The sequence below is a fragment of the Dermacentor albipictus genome, chromosome 1 (assembly GCF_038994185.2).
Source record: "Dermacentor albipictus isolate Rhodes 1998 colony chromosome 1, USDA_Dalb.pri_finalv2, whole genome shotgun sequence".
NCBI lineage: Eukaryota > Metazoa > Arthropoda > Arachnida > Ixodida > Ixodidae > Dermacentor > Dermacentor albipictus.
The window spans coordinates 241,240,394-241,263,459 of NC_091821.1; the positions used below are offsets into that span (position 1 = coordinate 241,240,394).

General features: G+C 48.2%; 2 protein-coding genes across 12 annotated transcripts in view; one reads left to right on the plus strand and one right to left on the minus strand.

The window, feature by feature from the left end:
- Positions 1-18,425, plus strand: part of LOC135901585 (uncharacterized) — a 99,511-nt gene extending 81,086 nt beyond the window's left edge. For all 6 annotated transcript variants that reach the window (XM_065431408.1, XM_070531126.1, XM_065431407.1 and 3 more), the window contains exon 2: positions 14,997-18,425. In XM_065431408.1, the coding sequence (XP_065287480.1) occupies positions 15,014-15,421 (408 nt within the window). In that variant the 5' untranslated portion in view covers positions 14,997-15,013 and the 3' untranslated portion in view covers positions 15,422-18,425. The remainder of the gene's footprint in view (positions 1-14,996) is intronic.
- A 2,267-nt stretch (positions 18,426-20,692) lies between these two features.
- LOC135901641 (uncharacterized) lies at positions 20,693-22,259 on the minus strand. 6 transcript variants are annotated; one of them, XM_065431497.2, is made up of 3 exons: positions 22,140-22,259; positions 21,625-21,745; positions 20,693-21,032 (listed from the first exon to the last, which is right to left on the minus strand). In XM_065431497.2, the coding sequence occupies exons 2-3, from the start codon at positions 21,731-21,733 to the stop codon at positions 20,710-20,712; spliced, it is 432 nt and encodes a 143-aa protein (XP_065287569.1). In that variant the 5' UTR covers positions 21,734-21,745; positions 22,140-22,259; the 3' UTR covers positions 20,693-20,709. The 6 variants fall into 6 exon arrangements, with proteins under 6 accessions (XP_065287569.1, XP_065287566.1, XP_065287570.1 ...); XM_065431494.2 differs by having other exon boundaries at positions 20,693-21,127; XM_065431498.2 differs by having other exon boundaries at positions 22,088-22,244.
- Positions 22,260-23,066: the final 807 nt, after the last annotated feature.

The window sequence follows — 23,066 nt, forward strand, 5'->3', positions numbered from 1 at the left end:
TTCTTTTTTGCCAGTCACAAGACGGCTGATTAGATTTTGCGACATCTAATATTGCTTCGTACTTTTCGACCGCCAATATTGGATAAAGGACACCACCATCACGGTGTGCACGCTTGCAAGTGAGAGGCGTCAGCTTTAGAAGTCCAGCTTTTACGAGTGGCACGTGTATTGAATGAACATCGTTGTGTGTATATTTGAACGTAGGTGCGCAGGAAACAATCCAAGAAGATTGTCCAGCACGTTGACAAACAGGGCAGTCAACGGAACTATATATATTCTCTGCTGTGGGCTGTTTGCAGACACTGTCTGATGTCCGAAAACAAAAAAGTGCACTTCTAAAGGGTAAAAAATGGACGCAACTACGACTACAATAAAACCCTTGCTTTTTGCGATAACACGGGACCGTTATGACCCCTCACGGGAGCCTTTTTCACAAAGACGCTCATGCGGCTCGCTTAAACCTTTTAGTGTCGGTTTTTTTTTTTTTGCGTCATGTCTTTCTTTTTTTTCTCTCGGACAATAGAAAGCCAACACAAAGGTTTCTTTTTGGTTGTACAGAAATGAAAAGAAAAATGTCATGGATAATGACAAATGCTCCCTTGATGTAGTTCTCACATTCCTATCTGTCAAAAGGAACAGGGCGGGATAGAAACGCCGAAACATGCCGGTACGTCAAGGAACGGTGAAAGGGCTAAATAGGCCTGAACCTGCCGCGGTGACTTAGCGGCTTTGGTGTTGCACTGCTAAGCACCAGGTCGCGGGATGAAATCCCGGCCGCGGCGGCCGCATTTCTATGGGGGTGAAATGAAAAAAAAAAAAAAAACCGCTCGTATCCGGCGCACAAGGGGCACGTTAAAGAAACCCAGGGGGTCAAAATTAATCCGGAGTTCTCCACTATAGCGTGACTCATAATCAGGTCGTGGTATTCGCACGCAAAACCTCAGAATTTAGTAAATAAAGCGAATAAATAGGCCCGAATACAGCGAGCAGGCGGGCAGCAGAAGCAGATCAGCGGACATAAACCGGCGGAAGACTGTCATTACTCTTATTCAGCGCCTGCTGAGTAACCTGTATTATCAGCGACTCAAGATAAGCGCGCTGTGATAAGCCCTTTTCTCTGGTAATAATACATACCTTCCTCCAATCGATATCGTGCCTCTTTGATGCAACATGCTCAGATAAACCGCTATATTTCACATGTCGCTTCCTTATACGTCGTAGTCGTGCACTTTCAGCCGTCTTTTAATGTCGCTGGTTGCGCCGATGTACCCTTGGTCGGCATACGAAATAATGTATACCACACCTGGAGATATCTAATGCGTAGCATTACATGGCCAGCCGGTCGCACAGTTCCATGTAAAGCCAGAAAAACCCATTTCCAAATTCAGGGCGGGAATGCGCAGTTTAAGCTCCATGTCTGCGCGGTTGATAGCTGCCATCCAGAATATACAATGACAAGCGACCCGCGGCCCGCGACAACAACAGTCGCGCCAGCACAAAACGTTCTACGATGCCTTCCGCTTTCGCCATTCCCCATACGGCGTGCGTAGAAAGGAGGCGTTAAACCTAGGCCAGAAATGCCTAAGCCTACGCCCCTGGTTAACACCCGGCCAGTGCATGAGGACGGAAGGTTACTAAAGGGGACTCAAAACGAGAGAATGCGCAACTCGTGCATTAATTACGCATGCACGCGCAGCCGTTCCCCCTCCGCTGCCTATTAAGGCATGAGCGCGTTGATTATGACGCGACGAACATTGTGCGAACAAATTAAGCGGAACCTCTCTGAACAGGAACTGTCGAAGATATGCGTATATGGCGGTCGGCGTGGTGCAGAATGTATGTGTTCGGCAAAAAAGAAAGAAAATACGAACATGGCAGATGACGATAATCGTTGTGGAACAAGATACGCCCAAAGGATTCAATATTCTTTAAAGTGTGTATATCTATAACCGGCGCTACAGCTGCGCTTCTAGAAATTTCGCGTCTGACATCAGTTTTAAAAGCGCAGCCAGACGAACCTCACGTGAGTCTGTCGGCCGACGTGCCGACTGCGCTGTTATCGGCCGTACCAGTCGCATCTAACTGGAACGCCGAACACAAACAAGTGATAGGGGCTGCAAAATGGCGTTAAACGACGCAAACGCCCATGGCAATGTGCCTGCTGTAGTATACTATAGACGTCTCGTGTTTTGAATGCTGCATTACGACTTTTATGTACGCGGAGTGATCATTTTTAAGTCTTACGGAATTTTGAGAAATTTCCCTTACAGATAGCATAATCGTATACGATTATGCTATTCAGAGGCGGACATGCACGAGAAATCGAAACACAGCATCAGTTGTATTGAAGTAAATGCACTAATTATCTTCTTAATTAATTACTTTACTGCAAACATTGCAACTTACGATTTGTAGCCGGTGAGTTTGCAAAACACAGCCACTTGGAACGAATTTTGAGGATGGCTTGGGTGCATAGATATCCGCCGTCAAACTAGCGGTAAAAATGCAATGTTGTTCCACCTTCCTTTTATAAAAAAGTGCTCTTTTATACATTGAAGCGTGAAAGTAACTGGAATGCCCATTTAATTTGTTGCAGACTGCTGTGCAGACTGCTGTGTATCTGTTTCTTTCTTCGTCCTCGTCCAGTCGCGCTTATACACTCTATCAAGGACTAGAATTATTTTGTCCACCACAGGCAGCGTTTTTTTCAACAAATATGATCACCCGGTATGTACACAGGGTGTACCTTGAGCCAAGAATTCAAAAAAATGAAAGGCTCGTCGGCAACGAATTGAACCAAACGCATACTATTCGCACTGGCCTACAGTAACTCAGGCAAATTTGTGTTTTACCCACGACGAACTCATTAATTAAGTTTATTTACCCAACTTTTTAATTATTGGCTGAGGACCAAAAGTATGATACGCAGATTTGTAGAGCACCTTCAGAAACCACCGATCGAGTTGTTTCTTGCACGATGCGTCTCACGTAGTCCTTTTTTCCAGGTTACAAAGAAAGCCCGCGAAATATTAAAAAAAAAAGAAAACGCTGACGGAGCGGTTGCCCAGTGGTATCGTGCTGCTCTCAAGCGTGCGGTCGGTGAACAAGGTCCCGCCGGATGAGGGCGAAAACGCATGCCGCTGGCCGAGCTCTGCCGAGGAGATAAAGGACGCCCTGCCTCTTCCCCGGCTTCCCCGTCGCCAGTCACGATGCGAATAGTATGCGTACGGTTCAATTCGTTTCCGACGCGCCTTTAATCTTTAAAATCTTGGATCAAGTTACGTGAGACACCCTGTGTAGTCTTTCTGACTCCGTGACTTTGACGGGCACACGAGTTTTTTCGTCGCGAGTGTACCGTCACTTCGTTTCGTAACGATGGAAGGGCAAGAGAGTCGGTGAGACGGCGGTTCGTCGGGGAAGCGGACGGGGTGTGGCTCTAAGAAAAACTGGGGATGAAATGCTTCAAAATAGGTTCGTTTCCTTAGACGAGCGAAAAAGCTGCCTCGTGGATTTCTGTAGAACCTATTTTGAATGACTAAACGAAAAAAAAAGGATATATGTGCGTGGCGTCTCATATTTATTTAATATTTAATTTTAAAGGTTATGCAGCTTTTAGAAAAAGTGGTTTGGGGAATATAGCACAATTCAACCACATGAGTTGGACTATACATTGAAAGATGATTGTTACTTGAACGGAAAATCGCAATTTACAAGCAGCTTTCTAATTAATGACTTTGGGTGCACATCTCAATTGCTGAATTGAAGTCGGCCAATTCTTAACGCGTGCACACTTATTCGGATTCCTGAGACGGCACCGTTTCTAGATTTCCGTCCTGAAATCGCGGGCGCGGATATGTAGGCCCGTGTGCGCGTGTTTCGTCGCACGAATTGTGGGCGGGCATCTCGAAACTGGTCCAAGGATTTTGAATAGACGGAGATGACTTCAGTAATATAAGTACCGGACTTGGATTTTGCAATTGCAACCTGTGCTCTAAAGTAATTAAATAAAAATTAAGTCAGCTTTGTTATTAGATAATTGAACAGCGCGATTTGTCGAGCACTCATGGATGGACTACCTTTATGGTACTCATACTTTATGGACTACTCATGGTTGGACTACCTTTATTGTAGTCCAACTGACACGGCAGAACTGCGCCTTCTGCAGCAGGCTATTTTACGCTGAAGGTCTCTATGGCTAGGATCCCGGGATTTCGTCGTGGCGTAACGTCGACAGAAAAGTATCATCATAAATGGATCATGCAAATGCAATGGCTCACAGCCCGGCAAGGCAGAGGTCGCAATCGCTCAGCAAGTGAAGCGAATGGTGGATATATTCTTTGGAACCACGTGTACGACATACAGAACACTGAAGCATACGTTTCAATAAAGAACAAGCTCAAAACAAGCATCCGAACCACAGAAACGATGATAAGGCGCTCCTGCGCCTACGTGCAATGCGAAGCACGTAGCGCTTCCCGCATTCGTTTCCTAGTAAAAATTACTGTTGCGCAAGCTGGCCGCGGCGACGGCAGCTTGACTGTAGCATACGAAGCAGGAAGTGACGTAACTACACTTCCTCACGTAAAAGAAGAACCCACCTAGCAACTTATTTGTTTTGTGCCAGTGCTGTAGGGGAAGGCCACGTAAAGTAAGGACTCCTTTATAGAGCAACATGCATACCAGGCGCGGCGAATTTCTGTTCTCTCTGGTCCGCTCTTTGTAGGTGCACGAAGTGTATGTGCACGTCGAAGCGTCTTATGCTAATAATTAGGTAAAGTGCATGCGAATGTCGCCACGTAAATAATTTCAACCTCCGTCGCAATGGGTAATCGTTCAAGTTGTCGTTTCCAGCTTCACCGTCCAACTACCTTGACAGCATGTATTGGAGACCATTTTTTTTTGTTTAAACCTTCGTAGCCTAGCTAAGAAAGAAAAACAGAGTACAGCCTTCCTCACAATGCCCGTAGGTTCCGAATACTACAGATTATACCATTCTTACAGCCATCGCCTCTAAAATACTACGCCAATAACGTATGCCTTTTAATCTGCCGTATGACACAATTATAAATGCTACCAAACAGGGTTTTTACCTAAAATTAGCGACTGCGGCCGCCGTGAGTCATTCAAGATACTTTTTATTCATCTGGTGTTCTAAGAAGAAGAAGAAGACGCACGCAAGCGCTAGGGTTCCATCTCGGCTCCTGCTCTCGTGAATGATTTCGGCAAGATTTTCGCCTCAAATCTCCATCATGTTGTTACCAACGCACGTCTAAAGGGAAGAGGATCACATCGATATTGGACTTGTTTCGGTGGGTGGCCTCTTTTCCATTTTATGAACGTTTTTGTGCTCGGACCACGCCGCCGCCTTTCTGGCCCTAACGACAAGCCTAGCCCGGCGTAGCGCCGATCGGCGCCATCAAGTGTAGCTGGACCAACAATTCTGAGATTTGAGTGACTATGCAGATGACGGTTGACGGGGAGGATCTTCCTCCTGAAGAATTTTCACCAGAATTTGGATGGCAGTCGGCAGTTTCGAAGCGTATGTCCGCCAAGGCGGACTCTGCCAAGCGCCCTAGCGGCGGCGTATGGGGGCATAAGCCTAACGCCGGCGCCTCATTCAGCACTCAGGAAAATGGAAATAAGCTCAAGAGCAAAATCATCAGGGCATCACGGATGCCTCCCATGCCCAAGGAACATGCCAAAATTATCATACGACCCCGCGGAGGGCTGAATATTGCCAAAACAGGACCGACCGTGATCGGTAAAGCGATCGTGCAAGCGGCGGGTCTTACCCCTACGCAGATAAGCTCGGACATCATTTGTCCTAACATACAGCAAAACATTCTGGTGGCCAGCACGCCCAACCGAGACAACGCTTCAAAATACACAAGAATCACAGCAATTCATGTGGCTGGAAAAATGTTTGAAGTAAGTGCATACGAGGCCGCCCCCCACACCACGTGCAAAGGGGTAATCAGACACATCGACCTCAACGACAGTCCCTCGGACCTGGAACGTAACATCGTCAACGAGAGAAACCCACTGGCCTTGGCGGTCAAGAGAATTAAGAACACAGGCACAATCATCATTGCTTTCGACGGACTCAAGGTTCCGAACTTCGTACGCTATGGCCCAGTCCTTGTGAAATGCTTTCTTTATCGCAAACAAGTTGATATTTGCTACGCGTGCGGCAAACTCGGCCATCGTGCCGACGTTTGTCCGACTCCCGAAGAGTCCACCTGCAGAGGATGTGGGGCAGTCAACCCGGACGATCAACACCAGTGCACGCCAAAGTGTGGGTTGTGCGGGGGCCCACACCCTACGGCGGACAAAACGTGCAAGGAGAGATTCCAGATCCCGTACGTCGTCAGAAGGAGACGATGGGAGAGTGGGCCGGTGGAAGCTTCGACCAATGGGGCTTCGTCAACACCACATAGCAGCGAAAGCAAGAAACACTTCGAGCAACCTCCACCGCAAGAGCTTAGGGGGCGCTCCCGATCCAGGGGACGCTCTCGCTCCAGAGAGAGCCCCCAGAGTCGCTCTCGATCCAGAGGCCGCTCTTGTTCCAGAACCAGGACCAGATCACGCTCCAGGGGTCGCTCCGGATCCCGGCGCCGAGTCAGCCAAGTCCGGTTCAAGTCCTGCTCGAGGTCCTGTTCCAGGGATCGCCGACCCGAGTGCTACCCGACCTGGGCCGACCGAGTTCGAGGAACGCCGGAAAAGGTAACGCGGGGCTCACCGCCAGAGCATGATAGAGGTAACAACAGACTAGCACAACTTGAGCGCGAAAACGAGATGATGAAGAACACAATAGCTCGACTGATGACAGAAATTGCTGAGATTAAGAAGGGCGGTCAACCCGTCATGGCTGACAAGCAGCCAGCCACTCCCCAGCTAATGGAAATCCCCATGGTTGAGAAGAGCGATACGGATAAGCAACCGGCCGCTCCCCAGCCAATGGAAGTCCCCATGGTTGAGAAGATCGATACAGAGAGACCCGCTAAAAAGAGGGCAATCGCTAACGAGCAAGAAAGAGCACCAGGCAGGGCCAAATCGGAGATTCGCGAGTTGCTCTCCACTCTCAGTGACAGCATTAAGCAGATAAATGAAAAGTTCTCGCTCTTCCAAAGCAACATGGCTTCCATGGAGGAGCGCACTAATCAGCGGATCAGCAAAATTGAATCCTTCTTAGAAAACGTTGTAGCACCTGTGCTGGCACCTACAGCTCCTACACCCCCAACAACAGCATCGACTAGTAACAGCTCGGGGGCGATCGGCTCTCCGATGGTTAGCACAGCAACTCAAGAGCAACACGATGGCCACTCAAACTAGCTCATTCAAGATGTGGCAATGGAATTGCAGGGGTTACCTTCCCAAGAGGGCTCCCCTGCAACAATATATTCGCTCGCATGCAGAGAAGCCAAATGTTATCATTTTACAAGAAACATTAACATCTAACGTCACGCTGTCTGGCTACAGGCCCGTAGCAAAGCACGAAGAAGGACGGGGGATCGCCGTACTGGTTGACAACAAGCTGACCCACATCACTCACGACCTTAAGATGACCGCAACTAAAGTTGAATACATGATGATAGAGATCATCCCTAGCCCAACGAACCGCCAAAGTATATTCATCCTGAATGTCTACAGTAGTCCCAAAGCTCAACGACAGCGCTTCAAAGCCCTCATCACCAAGGCCACGCAACTAGCGCGCGACTCCCCTTTGATCATAGCTGGTGACTTCAACGCGCCGTACCACACCTGGGGCTACCCATATAACACTAAAAAGGGGGAGGACCTCTGGCGTGAGGCTCTAAACCTAAACTTGATGCTAGTCACGGACCCAGCGTTCCCCACCAGATGCGGAACATCGTCGAGCCGTGACACGACACCGGATCTCACCTTTGTCAGGAGCATTGCAGCGGTCAAGTGGACAAACCTCGGGGTAGACTTTGGTAGCGACCATTATATCTTGGCCACGCACCTCCAAGTCGACCAGAAGAGACAGCGCATGTTCCAGTACACAGACTGGGACAAATTTCGCAAAATAAGGGAAGAGCGAATGGAGAGTGAGGACAAGCCTAGCCTCGAACAATGGGTTGCACAGGTTAGACACGACATCAAAGCTACCACCAAAGAGGTTTGTACCGACCTCCCGGTGGAAAAGATGGACAGCCGTCTCGCTCACCTATTGGAGGCCAAGCAATCCCTCCTCGCCAGGTGGAAAGGACAACGGCTCAACCGCAGACTCAGAAAAAGGATATCAGAAATCAACCGAACTATAGAGGAACACTGCAGGGCCCTCTGTAAACAGCAATGGGATGAGGTGTGCAACTCGATCGACGGGCAGATGCGCAACGGTGGCACCTGGAACCTCCTAAAGCATCTCCTCGACGAGACGAACACTAGAACCAACCAACGCAACACACTGGCGCGCACCCTACACACAGCCAAGCGAGAATATTCGAGCAAGGAAATTTTATCGAAACTCGTACAGAAGTACCTATCAGTCGCATCGTGCCCTACACCACCTTCCCCTGACTACGAAGGCTCCGAGAACCCCGAGCTCGACGCAGAATTCGGGATTGAGGAGATCAGGCAGGCGCTCCACGCCCTCAACGGCAGATCGGCTCCGGGTCCGGACAAGATCACAAACAAAGCTCTACGGAATCTGGACGAGAAGTCCATCGAATACCTAAAGGACATCATTAACCAAGCGTGGAGCAATGGTAAAGTCCCGGGAATGTGGAAATCTGCCAACACCATTCTCATCCCCAAGCCAGGCAAGCCGCCCAGCCTCGATAACCTCCGCCCAATTTCGCTCACATCGTGCGTGGGGAAAGTTGCTGAGCACGCAATCCTAAACAGGCTTTCACGCTACCTGGAGGACCACGACATTTACCCACACAACATGATCGGCTTCAGGGTCGGACTCTCGACGCAGGACGCGATGAAGCTCATCAAACATCACATTATTGACTGTAATACGCGGGACACGAGAGCCATACTAGGTCTAGATCTCGAAAAGGCATTTGATAACATTCTTCACTCGTGCGTTTTAAACACAATCTCGAGCCTAAACCTGGGGAAGCACTTTCATTCCTATACGAGATCTTTCCTGTCAGACAGAGAAGCCACCCTTAAGATCGGGGACCTCACTTCAGACATGATTAAGCTGGGGTCTAAAGGGACGCCACAAGGGTCAGTCATATCCCCAACCCTCTTTAACCTAGTCATGATCGGTCTATCCCGGACACTCTCTGCTATTGACGGTATCAGTCATACCATATACGCAGACGACGTTACCATCTGGTGTACTGGAGGTAGTGACGGACAGGTAGAGACGGCCCTGCAAGAGGCGGTTGATGCTACCGAGAGATACCTTGAATCCACGGGCCTTCGGTGCTCACCGCACAAGTCGGAACTGCTACTTTATCGACCCAAGCGCAGAGGCCCGAAACCAAAGGGATGGAAGCCACTGGCCGAATGCGACATAAAACTGCGCACAAAAGACGGAGGCTATATTCCGAGGGTGGATGCTATCCGGATTCTCGGCATGATGGTAGAGTCGAGTGGTTCAAACAACCAGACAGTGCTGCGACTCACTAAGAAGACGGACAATGCCATCAGACTAATCAGAAGAGTGGCCAACCGGCAGCAAGGCCTCGGAGAAGATAACCTCGTGAGATTGGTACATGCGTTCGTAATGTGTCATTTTACTTACGTCGCGGCCATGCACAACTGGCAAAGATCGGAAAGGGATAAACTCAATGCATTAATCAGGAAAGCAATCAAGAGAGCTCTCGGCCTCCCCGTATACACTCCCACGGAACGCTTACTTCAACTTGGCATGCATAACACGCTAGAGGAAATAGCGGAAGCACAGGAGAGGGCCCAGTTCATCAGGCTATCTACCACACAAGCTGGAAGGCACATCTTACAGGAGCTAGGCGTTCCTTCCAGAGTAATCAAAACAAAGTTCTGCAGCATCCCTCGAGAGCAGCGGGACCGCATCACTGTCGCGCCTATCCCACGAAACGTCCATCCAGAACACAACGTGGGAAGACGTCGGGCGCGCGCGAAGGCTCTCCTGGAAAAGGCTCGTGAAAGGGCTTCGCAGAACAGTTTCGTAGACGCAGCGCGCTACGCCGACGGACAGGCCTTCGCTGTAGTTAGCGTAAATCATGAAAGCCAAATAACGAACGCTATCTCGATTCGGACGACGTCCTCTGAAATCGCAGAGCAGGCTGCAATAGCGATGGCCTTATTGGACAACAAGAGGACATCAATCTACAGTGACTCCATATCAGCTGTTAGGGCCTTTGCCAAAGGAACCATATCCGAGCTGGCCCTAGGGATATTAGGAAGCACAGAAATCAAGCCACACACATTGATCTGGTTTCCAGCTCACATGGGACAGATCGAGGGTGCCCCGCCCAACCTCAACGAGTCGGCACACGGAGCTGCGCGAGGGATCATCAACCGCGTAGCTACCGGGCAGCGTGACGCCGGGGGTACTGACACTCGGGACTCTCCTTCCTCGTACACCGAAATTACCAAGCACTTTTACTTGGCTCGGAGGATCTACCCCCTCCCACATTGCAAACTCAATAGACCTCAGGCATTGACACTAAGGCTTCTACAGACGGGGGCATACCCAAACCCCCTACTTCTTCACAAGATGTACCCCGAAATTCAGACGACAAATGCATGTGCACTATGCAATGACTTGGCGAACTTACCTCACATGCTCTGGCGATGCCCCGCGTTACGCAGTGATGAAAGTAACACTTCTTCCCGCTGGGATGCTGTCCTACACAGCCCCAACCTCGAGGACCAGTTATGGGCTGTACAACGGGCCCGCGACGCAGCGGAGAGGCTCGGCCTCTCTGTCCCGACGTGGGAGCGGCCCGCTGCGCGCTAGGGCGCGCCCTAAAGGACCATAATAAAGTTTTTCATCCATCCATCCATCTGGTGTTCTAATGTGTGCCATATTTTGTGACGTTATTCTCCTTTTTGCGCATATTTGTTTCCTTTGCTAAGTGATAAGGACTAGCCGGTGCCACCACAAAGGCGCCAACCTCTCCCAGTATTCATTTCAATAATAAAAAAAAAAGCTTACCTACACAAGCCGGCCAACTTACAAAATAGTGGGCAACACAAAGGCAAACGCGCTTGCACGTCCAGCGTGCCCGGTCTTCTTGCAAGCACCTGCAGTGTGAAATATGCATAGATCAGTTCCGTCAAGCTCTCATCAAATGGATTTGGCTCAGTAAGAAAAACTAAATTATGGGGTTTTACGTGCCAAATACTCGTTCTGATTATGAGGCACGCCGTAGTGGGGGACTCCGGAAGTTTTGACCACCTGGCGTTCTTTGACGTACACCTAAATTTAAGTGCACGGGTGTCTTCGCACCAATCGAAATGCGGCCACCGTAGCCGTGATTCAATCCCGCGCCTCGTGCAGCCCAAGACCATAGCCACTAAGCAACCATGTATGGCGGGTGACTTGGCTCAGTTGCGTATGGCGCTTCGATCTCGTTTCACTCATCCTAATTTGACAAACCGAGATAATAATAAATAAATACAGCAAGGTTATCTCTGTGTATGATCAAGGATATATTATGTATTCTTTATGTATTGTTCTCCTTGGCATGCCGACAGTATCGCCAAGGGCACGCAGTGCCCGCCCTGGCGAGGGCGCTGTGAGGGCTTCATTTTCTCAATCGTCATGTTTGTTTATGCCTTCTGCATGCTGTGCCACGAGCGTTCGTGCCTCCCGAGACGATGAGCTTCGCGTGCGACCTATCGCCGGCTTGTTTGTTTGCTGTCGTTCGCGTCGCACAAAAGGTTGCTGGCGTCCGTGTTTACATGCACGTCCACAGGATGACGAGTCGCTCTTGCAGTTGTCGGCCACAGGGACAATCGCCCGATTGTCGTTCACCTCAGGTCAATAGGTGTCGGGATCTGAACATATATATGAAATTACGCGCGCCTCATTTATGGCGGCATTGTTACGATTTGCGGCGGGTCCCTTATCGGGCACTCGTCGCCTTTGGCCGATTGGACGGAGCCCGTACCGGCGGCTATCGTTTATCGAGATGGCGACCGAAGGCGTCCTGGACATGGGCAAGTTCGGGCTTCTGTTTGCCGAGCATTGTTCTTTTAGGCGCGAGGTGAGCTACGTGAAAAGAAGGACGTATGTAGAAGATGGAAGAATGCCAAATCTTAATTTTTTTAAACTACAGTTGCAAACACAGAGCGAAGAAGCCTTCCAATACACCACGCTGTAAAATCGTGACATACCTCCACTTCGCCGTAAAAAAATGTGCTTGAAAGGAGCCCATTTTAGACCAAAATAGCGTGATAGATGTAACGCCGGCACAGTCAAGGCCTTCCTTTTTGATATAGCCAGCGATCGCACCAGTCCCTGCGCTGTTTGGTGTCGGCCCTTGCCCAGAGTTTATAGAGTTGCGAAGAGCGTGGCTGTGCATCTTCATTTTATTCCTAAGCTGTTCGTGCGCTCCCCCAGGTGGCCGTTGATGCATCGTCCCGTTTGTCTAACTTAAGACTTGCCACGGCTCAAAGAGATCTCATATGCATGCCTCCACAGGGCACAAAGCGGCGAGCTTCTTTGGCACCCTCGCCGCTGGCTGCGGAGCGCGGGGAATTGGAGCGCACAATCGTGCCAACTCGGGAGCTTTCAGTGCGTGAGGAATGACATAACCGCTAGCCACCATTCTTTAGATTATACCTGACTCGGTTCAGGTTGGACAACAGCTTTGATTTGTCGCCACTTTTGATTTTTTTCCCATTGTGGACGTGTTACGGCTGTCAGTTTAGATTTTCAGCTTCTGCAGCAGGGATTCAGCCATTGGGAGAAGCCAGTTAAAAAAAAAAAGAAACCTGCTGGCGCAAAAAGTGATGCAGGACATTGATGCAGGTTAGCTTTTTTTTATCGTATCAACAGGCTTATAAAAGGCTTTAAAACAGCTCATTAATAAAAGAAAACTTGGTGTATGGCTAATGATGACGCATCCAAAGTGGGCTCTGAAGTGGCCCGAGTAAATATTTGAAGGATATCACACTCCACATGAAATTTTGTCCATACGTCTGTTGCTAAAGTTCCACAAAAATAAATTTCATTTCTAGCATGAAAAAACAAACAAAAAAATAAAGGGCGCAATCACGGTGTACTACCTTGGCATTGACGAGTAGTTTATGCCACAGCACAGTGCACCCTGGCCAACTCACATATTTCTTTTTGATGGGTATTTTGCGCAAATATTGTTGATTCATTTACTTGATGACACATTCATCGCCCTGCGACAGTTAAACACTGGCAGCCATATGCCGCGTTGGGATTCACGCGAAACCGCAGATTCAGGCGAGGAGTATTTTATCACCTCCAAGACGGCGCTTGCTATTTCTACTTAAGATGCCATTTTTGTTGGCGTTGAATTTCTTAGCCCCCAGATAATAGTGGTGGCATGGCAAGTTCGCATCCACAGAAGGCATATTGTACAGGGTGTCCCAGCTAACTTTAGCCAGAGTTTAAAACTATGCCGATGTCCTCTAGTACGACACGACCAAATGCACGTTGCTGACTATTGTGTAGGGCAAGTCACACTATATTTTGTATTCTGCTTAATTTCATAATTAGTAAAGATGAATTAACCAACTTCCGAAGCAACGAAGCTACGCAAAAAAAAATCGAATTAGAATGCAAAACGTCCGATTAGACAGTTTCTAACTTTCTATCTTTTAGGCATTAGTTTTTTCCCGCTTACTGCAGATGCCCGCGAAATAGAAAAAATATATCACGCGACATGTCCGCTTGCGCGCCATGATTGCAGCGCCCCCAAACGCTCCGCGTACAAACGAACATAGCATTTAGCCGGATGTGCTGCCGCTGCGCCTGCTTATCGCTATCATGAGCCTCCGCGAGGGAAGCACATCGGTGGCGTGAATCGCACAGCAAACGCCTGTGTCACTGCCCTGTCGCCTTTTAAACGGCAGCGCACCCTGCTAGATGCCATGTTCGTTTGTACGGGAAGTGCTTGGGAGCGCTGCAATCACGGCGGGCAAGCGGGCATGTCACGTGGTACATTTTTTTTTATTTTGCGGGCATCTGCATTAAGCGGAAAAACGCTAATACTAAATAGATAGAAAGTTAGAAACTGTCTACTCGGACATTTTGCAAAGCGCTCTACAACTTTCCAATTGGAATTTTTTGCCAAACTTTGTTGCTTCAGAAGTTGGTTATTAATCTTGACTAATTATGCAATTAAGCAGAATAAAAAAACAGTGTTACTTACTCCATACAAAAGTGAGCAACATGCACTTGGTCGTGTCGTACTAGAGTACATCGGCATATTTTTAAAATCTGGCTAAAGTTAGCTGGGACACTGTATATGGAGCAGTGTGAGCTTGAACTGACGGGTGCCTTGAAAAATTATTTTTAAAAAGTGAGTCATGTAAGTGCCCTACGTCGACATAAATAAGCCCGTCCTGCTTTCGCCGTAGTGCCGCACTTCATTAACCGCGTCGATGGAAAAGAAAGAGAGAGAGAGAGAGAGGACGGAAAAAGGTATTTGATGCTGTGAATGAAAACTGATGAGGTGGCTAAGGGCTACTGCAAAGCTCTACGCTCTGTCTTAGCGTCTCGGTTCAGCGTAGCGGAAGCTATACGGGCCGCATATAGCAACAACATGGACGGCAATCAGAAAGGCTCGTCCATAATACTCCCGTGCCTGACGCCAGCCGAACCGAATGGTCACCGAATGATTAGCGGCATACGATGGAGCGATCCCTGTCTCTCTTTCTGTCTTCTTCCTTTTTTTTTCTGTTACGACCGGTAACTTTTGCTGCGCCGATCGGAGTTGGTGAGACGAAGTAAACAGCTACTATGTGACCGCGCTCTTGGAGCAACCGACGTAGTGACTGCTGCTAGCACTGATGTCGCCATCGTGGGTCGTCTTTGGTGCTGCTCGCAGAATGCCGCTGCCTCCCGATGTCCGGCTGCCGGAACCCGGGGCTGCCGCGAGCCCTGTTGTACGGCCTCAACGCGCTCTGGTGTCTGCTGGTCGTGGCGTCCGTGGGCCTGGGCTCGGCGTTGCACCAGGGCTACTACTTCATCAGCATCGCCTGCGTCGTGCTCATCGTGGCCACTTGCGGTGCCTACAACATCCACCGGACGTGCACCGAGCAGAACCGCCAGCAGCCGATGGACGTCGCTTGCCGCGGCCCACCGCCGTCCTACGAGGAGGCCATGATTGGACAGACCGACGAGCCGCCCGACTACGCGGAAGTGGTGCGCATGCTCCGCCTGGCGAAGCAGCCGCTGCAGAGCAGCACCGCGGAGTCGCAGCACCTGCTCTCCTGCGAGCAGCACTCGCCCGCTGCCCAAGGCGAGAAGTAGCGGTGGGGAAGGCGAACTGCTGTGCCTGACTCGGTTGGTGTGCGTGTGCGTGTGGCCCTCGACGGAGCAGGCTCCGTCCTCGAACACACGCATTCGGCGAGCGATGACGAGCCGTGCGCAACGTTGGCCGCTGAAAAAAATGGGGCTTCTCGGAAGCGGTGAGCCAACACAACGGACACCCGGAAGAGAAACGCGAAGGACAGAGGGCACCGAACGAATCCGTACACATTCTGTGTGCTCCATGTGTGTTTTTATTTGTTTCTTTACACTTGGAAACAATCGCGCAACGCTATCAAGCGCATTTCATGTGTTCGGTTCTTGCCCCGCCCCCTTACCCCTCAACCCACTGTCCTCTCAAGTACACGGATTTCAGCGACATTTAAGTCTAAGGAAGAGTTTCACCCATCTCTCTGCCGCTCCCCTAATTTTAGGAGCTAAAATGCGCCAGTTTGCTTTCACGGGTGAAGTCAGCTGATCTTCTTCATTCAGAACGTAACGAACAGTTTATATGCCCTCTAACTGAAGGGAAACACAAGGGTAGTGAACTTTGCAGCTGGTATGCCAGCAACCTAGTGTCGCATTTCCCTAACCCGTCCGAGAGTGTCGTAAAAAGCTCGTCGCAAACTTCCTCTCTCTTGCCTTCCCAAAACGGAGTAAAAGTACAAAACAGAGTCCTCGACGATGCGTGTAAATATGGATATGTTGCGGATTCTCGAGTTATCGAGAAAATGGCAGTAATATCCACTCGTCAATGTGAGATGGTCATGGTGCCAAAGGGCAGCTGTAAAGGTAATGTTCCTCGGGAGAAGTCTCTTGATTCTACAGCACTTGCACCGTACGAGTCGCAGTGCTCCAGGTGTCACCGCTCAAAACAGCATGCCTAAGGTAGTGCAATAACAAGCGCATATATTATAGAGTCAGTGAATTTTGAGTACACCCTTGTATAGTGTGTTTGCTGCTCGCCAATGGCTTTCAATAACACTTCAGTGTAGCCCGATAGTAAGCTTTTGTGCCATGCAAATGGAGATGCTCTGTGATAGAAGTTAATCAGCGGTTCGTATTCAGTAGTGCGTAGCAATGTTTAATACAGGCATGGTGATAGAGCCGGTCGGCAAAAATGTATTTTAAAGATATGTAAGAAACCCTATAAGAAGTAATGGACACCACGAGCTGGAATGTATAGCGCAGAATGTAACGGCTAATTCTACTCGTGCTCGAGGAATCAACCTTGCTGCTCTCAACAAACCGCCATCTCGCTTCTTCCGTTCCTTCCGAGGTCGCTTCCAAACAAACGCGCAGGGACAGAACGTGAAAGTTTTACGCATTCAGGCAAACGCACTTTTAGAAACGTAACTTTCTTTGGCCAATCGATAAAGCAGCGCTCAAAGCAACCCACCGTTCGTTGGCGTTCCTGCTTCCGCCACTGACCATATGGTCGTATTCGTGGCTGATGACGTGTGTAAAGAGAGAGAGAAAAAAGAGGGAGAGAGAGAAAGCGGGCCGGTGTAGCGCGTGTTCTCGGACCACCAGGTAAATCACGCTTAGGCGGGATAATGGAAGCCAAGAAGTGGCATTGCGTGCCCTTGTGAGAACTAATTTTTTTTTTCTGTAGTGTACATTGCATCGCCTCGTTAGCACTCAAGTATACCTCATTTATCCCATAGGCCCTGCATTTCCAGATAGGAACACAAAAAAAGAAAGAAAGAGCAGTATTTAACCAGCGCGAAGGTCTGACACCGATTCGTGTACCAGATTTTAAGCGCCCGTATAGGAAAAACATCCGCAGATTTCCGCGGAAACTATGTGATCGTGATGGTGTTTCCAACTCATGCTTCTACCGAGTCCAGGGTCTGCTGAGTGGTCCGATTAACCTGGTCAGTTCTTAGAACCCAAAGAGGAAATTCGCGGCTATTTTCCTTGACAGATATCCAGGCAGTTGCAGTGTCTTTACCGCGACTTGCGGTTTCGGCTTCAGCAGCCGCTAGACAGCGAGCAGGTTCAGCGTCTAGCGCAGATGACGTGTTTTGTGCGACCACGCTTCGCGTTTTGTCATTTTCAAACGTTGCTAGCACCTCCACGGGTCGGTACTTCAGGCTGTTTTGCGTCTAACCGTGTTGGTGCCAGGGATGCTTTTGAAAAGTTCTCAAGTGAATTTGTAAATGACTGGTAGGATTATTTCGTGCGACTGCATGCTTGCCCTCTTTATCGTGAACTGTGATTTTGTAAAAGCTGGAGAATACCAAGGCATATTTCCGTATATTTGTTATCGAAGCGGGGTAGTTTGCGATTTCGCCGAGTAGCTGTTATACGATGTGGCATTACTGTTTAGTGAATGCACTGCTTGGGGAGGGGGGGGGAGTGGATTGAAAATTTCCTCTTTCGAGCAAGACACTTCTCCAGTGCCCACATGTTAAATTTGCATTAAGAGCGGCAGTAAAATATTCTCAAAGGTGTTAGAAAAAGAAACTTTAACATGTTGTTGTTTATTAAATGAGATCCTGGAAACATTTCGGCAACCCGACAAGCTGGCTCTCCCAAACATTAAAAAAATATACCTCATCGGATAAAAAATGTAAGAAAACGTCATAAGCAAAGGTCTTTCACATGCATCTCATTTACAGAATCATCATTTCTCACGCATTTGCATGATCATGCTAGCTTTCAGAGGGCTGTGAGCTTTAATCGCTCACGTCGTGCAGCTCATGAATGATATAACTAAGCAAAGCGAGCATTGCGCCAGCTTTTCTTTCTCCGTAGGTTACAATGCACGTAAGTTTTTGGCGAATTTTCAGTTACCTGAAGTAGATGAGCTGAATGCTCGTGGTAAAAAGCTACAGCCATTGACAGCGAAGTCAGTCGGGCAATCGTGGTGTACGTATGTTTTGTTTATTCTTTTCCTTTTTTGGATAACTTATTCAGTTATTCAACTGCAATACTCTCTTTGTCATTGTAATGTACAGCCCTGTATTGTAAATAAAAATAAAATAAAGGGTAACTCCATGAACGTGCCCCGTTTCTCAGTTCGTCTATGAATTATTTCAAGCGTCACAAACATATTACGTATGAACAATTGTCTCGCAAGTGAAGAGAAATATTGTAGCTCACATTGTAGCCAACGGTTTTTACGTCCGTATTTTTCTTCTAACAAGCCACTATGATAGCAACTTGAATAAATGTTCAAGTAGACACCAGAATTAAATTTTTAAGCTGCAGATCGTAAAGAACAGGGGCCACAGTAAAAGGGGTAGACATAGAAGTCGGCGGCATGGACCCGCCCACTTGTACCCCTTATTATGATCTTTTATTTCCCTCGCTTCCGAATATATGGGCAATCACTTCTATAGATCGATAAACAACCGAACGAACAAATAAACATTCAGCACGCTATGGTGAATTTAATTGCCTTGTGACTATGCACGTGCTTACATGTTCCCAACATTGGGAACATCTATTTGTATAAGTTCCAGATAGCCCTGTAGAAAAATTAGGCAGCAGAACTGTATACGTATATAGCTACCATTTAGGCATATCGGACAACTTCTTGATTATATTGTTTGAATAAAGCGTGCAGAGAGGAACTGCTATGAACTAATGTCCTATACCGTCTAGAGAGTGGGCGATACTTGCGTGCTAAAAACAATTGCCTACCTGTTAGTTTTTTCGGTGAGAAACGTTGCACTGGAACATTCCTCCAACGAATTAGGAAGGGATTACGCCATTATCGTACTTGCGTCTGAAAGACTGTAGTTCTGGTGAAAGGGATTTCGATAGGCCCTGAAACGACGTCTATTTTTTTAAGTGAGGATGGGGTTAGGTGATGGCAGATGGAAGGGGTACAAGCTGCTTTTCGTTGCGAGATTAAAAGAAAACTGGCCGCTATATTGTAGCGTACCACTGATAAATATTGGGACATAATGCGCAGTGACAAAAGAAAAGAGAAAGGGCAAATACAGGAAGGCCCGGCCCGTTTTCTACCCTGTATGGGTGGAGTGGAAGGAGGTGTGCAAATGACAAGTCCGACAACAGTATTACACGCAACAGTGACTGTGTAACAGGTTTTTATATAAGCTGCATTACATATAAATTCACGAATAATGAGCGGTGGCACGTTAAATGTGGATATAAACTGTGGCTGTGCGAGTATGCGTGTGCACCATGCCATTGGCTGAGGATTCGCGGCGTATTTGAGAGGAGCAATGCTAAGGAGCACAAGAACTTTTTATTTTATTTTTATGTATGACGAAGGCATGCGTGCTTTTTGACGTTGTTAATGTAGACGCAACGCAAGTCGTCACGTGACTTATCTTAAAGAAATACACATTGCGTGTTGCGTGTTACCCACACGATTTGAAGCCGAGTTCTAGCGGGAAAGCCAATATTTTTAACCACTCGTCGCAGGCCAGTCATAGATGCAAAGCACAATAAATTTACGCCGAAGGCAATGAATCGCAGAGATATACAGTTTGCAAGCCGGTATAAAATTCTGGGGGGTGGGGGGCAGCAAGCACAATTTTATTTTCTGGCGACTTCTTTCTGCCAGGCAAGGATGATGATGGTGATGATGATGATCGGCCTACCCCATGGAATGTGAATGCAGCAGCCCCAATAGGTGTCGCTACAATAAGAACTCAGCAATATTTTAAGGTTTGGTTGATTAAACTTATAATACGAGCACTAGCTGGAGAACAGGTCGCGTGATGTTTTCGGAAAAGCTGGGACCGACATTACGTTTGTGCACTTGTAATTTCAGGCGTAGTCGAGTTGCTGTATCATATAAAAACTCTTTGCTTGTTCGTGGAATACAAAACATGCGACTTCTCGAACGCGTTCTTGGCTAATGCACATCCTCATTTATGAAGCACCCAGCAATAGCGTACAGTACACATACGCCGTACCTGTTACAGACAGGAAATAACGTGTAGCGATCACACCACACTTGCAGTGTCAATTAAGTTTCTACGGAAAAGCGTAGGTATTGCGCTTGGCGACTTCTACAATAGGAAGATGCACCATGAACAGCTTTCGAGATGCTCTAGGACTGGACTAGTTGGACTAGTTGGTTTGACATCATATCTTGCAAAGGGGAGCGTGTTTCCTGTCTAGGTCTCCTTTTTTCCGCAATACTTCTGCGCTACTTTTTCCAAGATATAATTTCGAGATGCACTTTCTGTCAGTGAACATAGGACTATTGTTTTATGTTGAAGAGAGTTCAGAAACAAACGCTACGATGTAGCAAAGAGGCAAAAGGCATGAGACAACGATTGGCTGTGAAGGACAGACGGTCGCTTTTACTCCTTAAAAGAGACGACGTTCGTGTAACCCCTGTGGGACTGCTGCCGTGGCTTCTCGGGGCCACGCTGCGGCAGTATGCCACTTTGGGCCCTGGCAGCGGAGCCATGCCCGACGTCAGTGTCGTGCTGCGCCAGCGGCGAGTAGACGACGCTCGGGAACGGGTCACTGGAGCTGCGCTCGTGCACCGAGTGTCGGCTCATGACCCAGGTGGCAACGAGAGCCGTGGCGCAGAGCAGCAGCACGGCCGGCAGGATGAGCACCGAGCCCACGAGCCAGCTGGTGGCGGCCGACACGGCAACGCCGGACGCCATCATGAACACTGTCAGGAACAGCATGAACGTCATGAGCACGTTCAGGTACGATAAGCGGACGGTGCCGCCGTCGTGACGAAGCTCCAAATGGCTCGTGGAGAACCTGGATGTGGTATTGCATCTCGTACGGACATCGTATCGCAGATGTAACGCTCACTGCACGCCGCGACGCAGAGTGAAGAGCGCATGCATGCTGCTTTCGAACAGTCTTCGTCCGCTTCCGCTGATTTGCCCTCTAAAGCGCAGTGACAGCAATCGGTGCGTTAAATAACACGACGCTGGGGTTACATTCTTTGAATGTATTTGCGTGGTTACGAGCACTCAGACGGCTCCGACAAAATCCGGCAAAATTTAAAAAAAAATTCCAAGTACTATCGATCTGCTGGTTCGAAGCAGTTACCACTGGCACTGCAGTGCAGATACGGGGACTCGGCAAAGTTCCGCTGTAGCGTAGGCAGCCTGTAGCCGCTTACAGCCAATAGGTATTTGGTTCAGACATGCTGTAAACAAGTTGCGCATCGACGAAATTCCAGCCGTTACAGTGTGTTCTTCCAAAACAAACCCAAGTCGTTATCCTCCCTTAGGGTGGATTAGGTATACCTGTCTTCCAGTTCCGCATGAGCAGACGCTTGTTGCCTGTTGGCTTTGACCATGTGGAAGGAGCTCGGCGTTTGGACGGGATATCATCAAACGCTTGAGTTGACGTCATGCTTTTATTATTCTGCAAGAAAAAACACCTTTTTGAGATCTCTTGTCTCCATTTAACAATAAAGGAAATATTACTGTCGCTCCATCGTCTGTATAGAGAAGCGAGCTGCGAGCAAAAATTTAGAAGATATCACTTTCGTAGATGATCTCACGCAACGCAATTTCTGCTGTGGGGTGAGAAATAATAGAACATGTCTTCGATATGCTACATATTCTCGAGCAGTTAACGTACAGGTCGCCAATGAAGAGAGCAGTAAAACAGTGCCGTGAAAACCTGCATCAAACATCTGGTATGATGTGGCCCTCTTCCGGTTGCTGCTGCGCCAATGGGCGGCTAACTGGCCCCATATCTCACCTTTGTATGAAAATTATGTACCGCAAACAGTGCGAGAGAACCTCTTGCTTACAACGACATTGAGTCCCAGTCAACGCAGGTGATTCAGCAGCGCCGGTGAATGCAGGTAGTAGGGAACCATTTTTATCGGGAGCATCTATGTTGATGACGATGGTGGCATCCTTTTTCAAAGAGCGCGGATTCACTGAGAGAAATAAAGAAAAAGCTTTGTGTTGCGGAAAATAAATGAACAAGGCATCTCTAAAACGTAAATCAGTATACACATAAATATTCGCTTAGTTATTTTTTCTCCTTTTCTTTCTTACGGGTAGTATATAGCCGTAGCTAGAGAACAGGGGATGATAACTGCTGACTGTGCCAGAAGAAGATGAGAAGCAAATATGCAGCAGTTTGGCGAGGTGTACTAGTTGGTCGATGTTGTCACCGCTTGTGGTGAGCTGAACGATGAACGCTTCTTTGTGTGCATGTTTGCGCATACTGCGAGACTCGTTTCTTCTAATCTTTCAGTATCCTTTCCTTCCACTGTGCAGGGTAGCCAACCGGATTCAGCCTATTTAAACTCCCTAACCTTCCCTTTTCTCTGAAGGATTTAGAGAGAGCAACATGTGACATACAAAAAAAAGAGGGGGAGACACAGCGAATTCCCTTTTTAGGAGTCAGTTGTTGCAATATATAAGTTTTTCGAAATATGATGCGCTTCAAGAACCACAAAGTGTTCTGTCTCTCTTTTTTTTTAAAATCTAAGTGATTACTTGTTATGTGAAAAGGCACCCGTCGTCAAAAATGATTTTTGAGGCTGGAATGCTGGTATATCGTGCCGGTAAGTCTGTGCATCGCAAAGTTTGCGTGAGCGTCGAAAGATGCCACCCTTTCGCGTCCTATACTGGATATTAATCAAAGTGCTGTGAGAAAATCACCATTGGGTGCTCATGAAAAAAAAAAAACACAAATTAAACACCTTACAGGGAGACATGGTTTG